Raw genomic sequence first — 9,591 nt, forward strand, 5'->3', positions numbered from 1 at the left:
GAGCTGTCACAAATCTAGGCCATGCTGTCTGGGAGTAGTCCAGTGAGCTAGGAGCAGGAGGGGGAGAGGCACGTGGGGGGAGGGCACAGAGGGCCTCTTCTGTGAGCACCGGAGGGCAGAAGGTACCGGGTGGTAGCCAGGGATTCTGAGTCCCAGCTTGGTTTTGAGCCTGTGATTCTCTCTGTACCTTGTTTTCTCCTCCATTACAGGGGTGGGGGAGGCGGTGATCCTGTCATCTCCAGGGGCGGAGTGTGTGTAGTACTATTAGCGTGTGGCACACGCTAAGTGGAATTTAGCTGCTATTTTTGTTTGCTTTTATTAAGGACTTTTTTTTAGCCAGGGAAGCTGAGGCTTAGGACAAAGCTGTCCCCACAAGCAGTATGCGGCTGTGGGGGAGGGGAATCACGCCCTAGTTTGTCTGTGTGCAGGTCCTCATAGGGTCTGGACACCAGCACACCTCAACCCTGCCTGGGGACCCTGTCCTGCGCCAGCTGGAGTCAGGGGGAAGCAAACAGGTGCTGGCTGGGGAAAGCCCGCATAGGCACGGTGGGCTGGGTGCCTCTAGCCGTCTTGCTATCACCATCTCCTCCCACCCTGCTTCCAGGGGCGAGGCGAGCTCTGGTGGGAAGCTGGTTGGGAGCAAGGAGCTTCTGTGGACCTGGGGCCCAGCTCTGCTGTCCGTTCTCGGCACCCACACCTGGGACCCTGTTTTCTGCTGGAAGACGGGTACCAAGAGCGTCTCCCCAGCTGTGGGAGATGCTCACAGGGGCGCACATAGGATGTTTTATGTGCTACGGGGCAGAGCTGCAAAGGGGGTTTCTTTAGACCTGGAAAGCCAGAACTTAGAATCCTGCACTGTTCATTCCCTGTGTTGCTTTAGAGCCTTGTTCTTTGGTTGAAACGCTTGTTGTGTTCTCTAGAACCTCATGAGGGCGCCGTCCCACAAAGCTTGTTTACTGGGTAATGAGAGGAAGGGAAGTTCAGGTGTCCAGTGGCTTCCTGAGAAGTCCGTGCTCGTGGTGATGACAGCAGCCCATCCTTACTATGATTCTGTGACTAGGAACAGTCACTGTCCCTGTCGGCTGATGAGGGAGGAAGTACCACGCAGGGTCACAGGGCCCCCACCCCCAGCAGGCTCCGGGTCGGAGCCCGTAGCTGGGCCCAGCGGTCTTCCCCAGCCTCAGCACCCTTTCCCGGGCCTTGGCACCCTGACCACCATCTGTGATTTTCAGATCGTCCTGCTCAAGGATCAGAAGAAGTGCTTCAGCATCGACAACCCAGGCTACGAGCCCGAAGTTGTGGCAGTGCACCCCAGCGGTGACATGGTGGCTGTCGGGGGCACGGTGAGTCCCTGTCCCTCACATCCTCTGCCCCTGGCTGTCAGGAGGTTTTGGGGTGACATGCGCTGTGTGAGTGTGGAGCTGTCCCGAGGTAGAACAGGAGGGAAGTGGTGGGAGAGCAAGGGTCCAGCCCTGAGCAGGGGCTGGCCTGGGACGGCGCCACTTGGCCGTCAGCCGCATGAGTGCTTGGGGCATACGTGACCTCTCCCACTGAGCGAGGACCTGCATGGGTGAGCTGGGCTGGCTGGTTGCAGGTAGGACTCTGGCTAGAAGGTTCCTAGCACCGGCGAAGCAGCACTAACCCAGTGGTTCGGGGCTTTCCTTCACTGCTGACATCTGTCCTGCATGGTGTGGACTCCTGCTTCCCTCAACTGAGAGCCGCAGGGACCCAGTGGTCCCTGCCTACCAGGCCGAGTCCTGAGTGCTTTACAGACCAGCTCCCTTTGTCCCATCCGGCCCCAGGGGGCTCAGGTGCCCTGACAGGGGTTCTGCAACCAAGATGACAGACCTTCACGCCCCCCAGGAAGGAAGCCAGCATTGAGCAGCACCTGCCGTGCCAGAGGCCAGCCCAGGGGTCACCTGCAGGTGCCTCCTATGAAACCACCTGCTCCCCAGCCACTCAAAGACCCCTGGGGCCAGCTGCCCACCAAGAGGCCCATGGCCGTTCTCACAGAGCCACATGAAGGCTGATGAAAGGCTGGTACGTGGGCAGCGCTTTGCCCAGTACCTGGCCTGCGGGATGCGTCAGCTCTGCGCTCACTGGCCACTCCAGTTGCTCACCAGGCGGTCCCGCCTCCAGCCTCAATCCTCCTTGGTACCCTGCATCCAGCCTGTAGGAGGACCAGCCAAGCAGGCCACTGGGTGTTCTGACTGCAGGTCAGAGTGCCTTCTCGAGTGGGTGAAGGAGCCCATGGACGCCAAGTCAGCCACCACTGCCCAGATACAGAGGGCAGGGCTTGTTGTCCTTGCATCTTAGCTTCTCATTTGCTGTCATCCTTGGTGGCAGTAAGACGTGGGCTTTTCCGTTTCGCACCCACGTAAGCTGTTTCCAGGGTCAGATGCGTCCTGTCTGTGGCTGCCCCTCCATGGAGTGCTGCATCTCCCTATCACCCAGCCCCACCTCTGGACTGGGCAGCAGCCCCACTGGTTCCCACGGGTTCCTTGGCGCTGCTCTCCTGCACGTGCTCTGCCTGGACGCTCTCCTTATAGGCCTGCACCCCAGCAGTGCTGCTGGTCCCTTCGGGGCCCGTCACCCTTTCTTGCCCGAATACCTGCCCTCTGGCATGTCTTGAGAAACAGCCTTCCCTTTTTCAGGGAGTTGTTCATAGCTGTGGTCCTGGGGCAAGAGGTCACAGTGAGACGTGGGGTTTGAACCTGGTGTTCCCCCTTGCAGGGCCGTAGCACCGTGCCCTGCTTCTTTCTTTGACCTTTTACTTTTTTTCACTTGAAAAGAGATGACTATCTCGTTGTCCCCTCAGCTACCACCTCAAGGTCTTGGCAGCTCTCATCTTCCTGGTGCTCTGCGAACCCTGGGCCTGTGAATCTCTCTGATCACACAAGACACATTTGTGCTTGTACCAAGTTTCCCCTTTGTCCCGCACACACTAGTGGTCTCCATTCTCCATTGATTTTCATGGCATTCCAGCGAGTGGGTGTCCCATCACTTAGCCTGGTGGTGGACATTGGTGGCTTGTGCCTTCCGTGATGACCTCTGTGTAGTCTGTGAACATAGCCATTTCCTTCCTTGGAATGGTTTCCTTGTGGGCAGTTTACTCACAAGACCTGGAGCCCAGACTCCCGCTGCAGGTAGGCATCAGGTGGGCTTGTCACTTCCAGGGCATCTGTGCTCAGAAACCCTGCAGGGCCGACTGAGCTGTTCCTCTTGTGTTAGAGGCGGAGCCAGGGCTGTTTCGTGGACATAGCTGGGAGACCTTGGATTAACTTTGCCTCTCTGACAGCTCAGTGACCCCAAGAGGGCAGGCTGGTCCGCGATCGGCCTCCCAGGGCAGCCTTGGGCACTCACAAGGACACCACCTGTCCCTCTTCCTTCTGTCTGCCCATCATTTTTCAATCCCAGAACCTGGACAAGGCTCTGGAGGCATGAAGTTGGGTGTTCCCTGGCCTGGAGGAGAGATGCCCAAGGGGTGTCAGCCTGGCTAGGCTCCCAGCACAGGCGGAACTTCCAGCAGAGCTGTCAGACACCCCTTCAGAGGCTCTGGCCAAGGAGAGCTGGGTAGAGACAGATCATCCCATGGGCATCCCGGGCTCCAGAGGACAGCCCATGGGCTAAGTGGCACAGGCCCTCTAAAAGAGCAGGTGTGCCTTCCCTGTGAAGAAGTGCCTGGGTCACGACAAGGGTGGGAGACAGCAGGCTGGACAGAGGGGTTTTGGTCAGAGAGTGAATCCGTGCCCAAAGGAACCTGCTGGGTGCTGAGAAGGGCCGTGTGGCCGGAGGGGACAGAGCCAGACCAGGGGCCCTCACTGGAGCACTTACACATGTATAGGTGGTTCTCCATGTTTGGCCTGTGGACACCTGGATTAGAACTTACTGGAGTGTTTATGAAAAAGGGCTGTGTCTTGAACACCCAAACATGCAGAATCAGAATTGGGGCGCCTAGCATTCAGCATTATAGTGACCTTCTGGAGTAATTTTTCTTTTTTTTTTTTTTAATTATTTATTTATTTATGATAGTCACAGAGAGAGAGAGAGAGGCAGAGACACAGGCAGAGGGAGAAGCAGGCTCCATGCACCGGGAGCCCGATGTGGGATTTGATCCTGGGTCTCCAGAATCGCGCCCTGGGCCAAAGGCAGGCGCCAAACCGCTGCGCCACCCAGGGATCCCTGGAGTAATTTTTCATGCACTGCTGAGTATGCCGTGGGAGCTGCTGAGAGGTCTTAGGGGGGCGTCTGGAGCGTGTGCGCGCGTGTGTGTGTGTGTGCACATGTGTACACTCCTGTGTGTGCTCCCCCAGTGAGCACATCGGGAAGTGACTCACCGCCCCTCTGTCCTGCAGGACGGGAATGTCCGCTTGTACTCCATTCTGGGCACCACGCTGAAGGACGAAGGCCGGGTCCTGGAGGCCAAGGGCCCCGTGACCGACGTGGCGTATTCCCACGATGGCGCCTTTCTCGCCGTGTGTGATGCCAGCAAGGTGGTCACGGTGTTCAGTGTTGCCGACGGCTACTCGGTGAGTGGGTGGGCTGCAGAGAGCACGGCTTCTCCCTGCTGTCATCAGCATTTGCAGAAGAACTTGTGGCTTCCTTGCTCTTGGAGCTGAATGCTGTAGGACGAGGCGGCGTACCCTGTCGTCCAGGACCTTGTGGTTTTGTTAGTGGTGTAGAACAGCCGCCGGGAAGTTAGGGCCCTGGGTGGCAGCGAGGCCTGTTGTGAAGACAGGCTGGTTGGTCCACCTGGGCTGTCTGGCTAAGTGACTTCCTGGCTTTGGGGACCTGGTTTTCTTCTCAAGTCTCATTGCCATTTAAAGTCTTGTGAAGATGAACTCGGATCATCCCGGCACAGCCTCGTGTGGGGGCACTGGGCAGTGGACTGGTGAGGGCAGACCAGGGTGCAGAGACACCTGGGCGTGGGAGGGCAGCCGAGGGGCGAGAGCCTTCCATTTCATCATGGGACAGACTTGGCAGTGGGAGCTGCACCCCGGTTCACAGACTGAGCTTTGTTAGGGGTTCAGTCACTTGTTGGCCGGAGTGGGAGGGTGCAGGATGGAAGGTCTCCGGTCCCTGGGCCCTGTACCCCATCAGTCCCCCAGCACTTGGATGGTTTTGAAATGAGGCAGAGGCAAAAGAATTCACCCCCCAGATCTTGCCATTAACATCTCCCTGTGTTAGGTTACCCATCTGATAATCTCGATTCTGGGTGTACTTAAAGTAAATTTAAGCATCCATACACTTCCCCATAAATTCTTGTGCTTATATGTTATTAACTAGAGTTGAGGGTTTTGGGGGTTTTTTTGTTTTTGTTTTTAACCTATCTGATGCTATAATGTTAATTCTGACAGAAGGAGCAAGTGAATGCAGGACATAAACCTGTAGCCGGGACCTCCATCGGCCTAATGCCCCACCTCCCAGGAAGTTTCCTTCTGTCCCTTAACTGCATTTCTCAGATTTTGTGTTTAACTCATTTTAAGTGATTTCCTTCCTATACAACTGAAGTCTTGTTGAGGGCATGCTAAGTCAGCAGTCTACAGAGTGGGATCAACACAGCACAAAACAGGCAAACTGGAGAAAGAAAATCATCAAGTCGACCCTTTCTAGGGATTAAGAAAATGGAATGCCCTGAAGAGAAAGCATTCCTAAAGCGTCCTTGCCCAGCTTGCAGAGTCCTCGCTCTGGGCTGCAGAGTAGTGGGTGGGTGTCGGGTGGGGAGGCCGGCCTCCCTCTGCTGCCCCACTCACTGAGTGCCACCCACCCTAGGCGGGGCCTCCTTGAGCCCTCCTGTCTGCACTGCTCTGTCCGCTGGCTGGGCTGAGCTCCGTGAAGGAGAGTGGGTACACCTGGCACCGCAAGCTGCGTGCTGTGATGGAGGCCCTCTGGGCTCCCGGGGTCGCAGTGGCTGCTGCCTGATGCTGGGCCGCGCCCTCTTGCGCCTCATCACGGAGCAGCGGGCGCCTCGGGTCCTCATGAGGCCTCCGTGAGGCGTGCCAGGTGCCTGGCAGAGAAAGCACTGCATAAATGTTGGCCCTGGTGGTGGTCACTGCGGGCCGGGGGAGATGACCTGCGCCACTCCGGCCCAGACCCTGACCTGCTACATCTCTGTTCTCAACCCACCACTAGGAGAACAACGTTTTTTATGGACACCACGCGAAGATCGTCTGCCTGGCCTGGTCACCGGACAACGAGCACTTTGCTTCCGGTGGCATGGACATGATGGTGTACGTCTGGACCCTGAGTGACCCCGAGACCAGGGTCAAGATCCAAGGTGACTCTTGCTTCTGCCTCAGCTCCTTAGAGAGGCTGTCCCCGGGGCCTGAGGGTCCCATCTGTGCTTCTGGGCTCTTGTTCTGCGGGCCCCTACCAGACCCTCAGAGGGATGGAGGACGTGCGTGTTCCTAGTGTGCGGGCAGGTGGTCTCTGTACCCCAGGCACGTGCCTTAGCACATGGAGCGGGGGGTCCCTCTTGATGTCTCTTTCTTAGTCCATAACAAGGTACCACAGCCTGGGCAGCTTATAGACCACAGAATTATTGCTCACGGTTCTGGAGGCTGAGGGCCCAGATAGGGGGTGGGCAGTCCCAGACTTCTCATGGGGCCTCCCACACAAGGAAGGGCGGTGCTCCATGGGGCGCGTAATGAGGCACTGATCCCCTTCGTGTCCTCAGCTCTTTCTCGGCATACAATTTTGAGGGGCAGACACAGACATTCAGACCCCAGCACTCCTCTCCCCCGCCCCACCCCTGAATTAACTTGCTGACCAGGTTCTCTCCACAACCGGCAGTGCCCAGTCGGAGTGTAACAGAGCCTCATGTGCACTTCCCATTTTTTTAGCAGCCCCATTTAAGAATAGTCTCACCTGTTTGTTCGTTGTTGTTTTTTTAAATTATTTTTATTTTAAGATTTTACTTATTTATTCATGAGAGACACAGGCAGAGGGAGAAGCAGGCTCCTCACAGGGAGCCCGATGTGGGCCTCCATCTCAGGACCCCAGGATCACACCCCGAGCTGAAGGCACATGCTCAACTGCTGAGCCACCCAGGCATCTCTGTTTTTCATTGTTGTTGTTGTTGTTTTGTTTCTTTTGATAGTAAGTTTTATTTAGCCCAACATATTTTTTCTACATGTAACATTTCTTCTACATTTCTTCTACATTTTTCTACAATAACTCACTTCAAGGGCTCTAGTCACATGTGGCTCGTGGCACCAAGAAGGACTGCACCTGTCCAGGGTGGATCAGAAACCTTCCTGTCCCGGTGCCACCTGTGACCGCACCTCTCTCCTGAACCACTCCTCCCTGGCCTTCATGTGCCGTCCACTCCCCATTGTCCTTATCTACCAAGTGGGCAGCCTTTGGCATTAAAACAAATGGGATGATTTCTATTTAAAAATCCATCTGAGTCCACCTCTAGGCCCCTGGCACCTGCTGTGGAGGGAGGGCACGGGCAGGCTGCAGCCCCAGCCAGATGGGAGGGCCAGGCTGGAGGCGGCACAGGGCATTCTCTGGGGCCTGCTGGTGTGAGGCTTCTAGTAAGACCCAGCAAGGTCACGATGCAGCTGGAGTCCGTGGGTAGAGGCGGAAACCTGAGGGGGAATCTGGTCATCTCTGGTGCACCTCTTACAGAGGGGGATTTCTCAGGGTATTCTGGTCACTGGTCCACTTCTTATAGAGGTTTCTCAGCCTTTATTCATTGTCTCCCCATCTTATTACAGCAGATGGACAAGAAGGCTGTGTATTTTCTGTGCATTGTTGCCTTATGCATCAAAAGAAAGACTTTTCACCCCTTTGTGGGAGGAGCAGTTTATCTCCCAAGGGACGTTTCTGATTGTCGGGATGGTACTGTGTCTGGGAGGGAGAGCAGGGATACTGGGCTGAGAAGACCTGCACCCACCTTCCATCTTCCAGATGCTCACCCTTCTGTGAAGAGGGCCAGGGGTCTGATGAACAGCAGCCCACAGTCAGCTCTGAGGGCCAGTTGTTGGTGTTGGCACAGCTTGTCCCGTGCCTCTAGTGTGGGGCATTGGGGGAGCGGAGACGCTGGGCTTCCCTTAAGCGCCTGCTTTCTCCCTAGATGCGCACCGGCTCCACCACGTCAGCAGCCTGGCCTGGCTGGATGAGCACACGCTGGTCACGACCTCCCATGATGCCTCCGTCAAAGAATGGACAATCAGCTACTGAGGAGCCCCCTCCTTTGGACAGACCGAATCAGGGACTAGAGCTTAACCGCAGCAGAACACGTCATTTCTCTAAATATTTCTGTAATGCGCCCCCATGCCCCCCACCCGCTCAGGAGGGAGGGCCTTCACTCGAGTGCCCTCATCTCTCTGCAGGGTGTTCCTATCTGTACACGTCCTTCTGAAAGCTTTAGACAGTGACAGTTTGCACATGAAAAATAAAACAAGCACTTAAACAACTTGTGGAGCGTAACTAAAACCCCCCACCCAGCCCAGCCCCGGTGCAGAACATTCCAGAGGCAGAGCCTCGAAAGCACACAGACCCGCCCCCGCGGCTCTTGCTGTCTGTCCGGGGAGGCCACAGTGGCAGGCCGCCCCCCGACCTGCAGAACGTCCTGTGCTGGCAAGACGAGGGGGCGCCCGTGGCAGCTCAGCAAAGCCTGGGGTTCTGTGTGGAGCAGGTGCCGCTCGGGGCCGGGGCGCATGTGCCACACCATGTGGCGGCCTCCGCGGCCAGCGGGGCACACTCGTGAACCTTGTATTCACTGTCAGTTTTTGTGCTTGATTTCTAAGAATGGAATTGTGGGATTTTTTTTTTTTTTTTTTTAATGTATCTTAACTGTCGCCTGTCCGTGTTTACAGGCTAGCGCACCGAGGGCACCGCTGTCTCCGGGTTTTCGGAGCCTGAGTTAGCCAGACCCGGGCGTCTTGGCCACCATTTTGCTCTCCTGCTCTGATGTGTTCCTGTCTTTCTTTCCTCCTTCTGCCCCCAAGAGCAAAGGTTAATTTAAAGGCAGAGGTGACGTCACTGTAAACTAACCTGTCATGGTTTTCACCTTTTTTTTTTTTTTTCAGTGCAGAAATTAAAAGTAAGTATAAAGCACGGTGATTTGTAGTTTTTTTGCGTGTGTTGGAATTACTGGTAAATGTTGGCTGAGAGCAATCGCTCCCTTTGCACTTGTGAAAACACTTTGAGCGCTTTAAGAGATAAGACCAAGAAGTGATTAAATGTCTTTCTCTTCACTGTGGATCGCTGACTTTGTGTGGCGGGGGGCCTGCGGGGGAGGGGACGTGGAAAGCTGTGTCGGACCCTGTGGCTTCTCCCCGGCCTGCAGCCTCAGAGGCCTACGGTTCAGGAACCTGAGTCAGGAGAGAGATACCCCCAGGAAGGGACCGTGACTTCTGGATCCTCATCCCAACTGCCAGAATGCTGTGTGACCCAGGCCACCTCCCCTCCCTTCTCTGGGCCTAAACTTGATTGTAAGCTGAAGACATTGTACCAGATGTACCTAGATCCCACCTGATACTCCGTTCTGGGGCAGGCTGTGCTTTTTTTGGTACTGCCTTCAAAAGTAAGGAATAACATGCATTTAGGCATTGAAAAACCATTCCCAAACATTCATATTAA

General features: G+C 55.8%; 1 protein-coding gene across 1 annotated transcript in view; it reads left to right on the forward strand.

The window, feature by feature from the left end:
- Window positions 1-9,206, forward strand: part of WDR1 (WD repeat domain 1) — a 43,434-nt gene extending 34,228 nt beyond the window's left edge. Inside the window, exons 12-15 of the mRNA XM_077878342.1 lie at window positions 1,233-1,343; window positions 4,356-4,529; window positions 6,133-6,277; window positions 8,081-9,206. Coding sequence (XP_077734468.1) covers window positions 1,233-1,343; window positions 4,356-4,529; window positions 6,133-6,277; window positions 8,081-8,187 — 537 coding nt within the window. The 3' untranslated portion in view covers window positions 8,188-9,206. The remainder of the gene's footprint in view (window positions 1-1,232; window positions 1,344-4,355; window positions 4,530-6,132; window positions 6,278-8,080) is intronic.
- The last annotated feature ends 385 nt before the right edge of the window (window positions 9,207-9,591 follow it).

Source organism: Canis aureus, chromosome 2 (genome assembly GCF_053574225.1).
Source record: "Canis aureus isolate CA01 chromosome 2, VMU_Caureus_v.1.0, whole genome shotgun sequence".
In the NCBI taxonomy this organism is placed as follows: domain Eukaryota; kingdom Metazoa; phylum Chordata; class Mammalia; order Carnivora; family Canidae; genus Canis; species Canis aureus.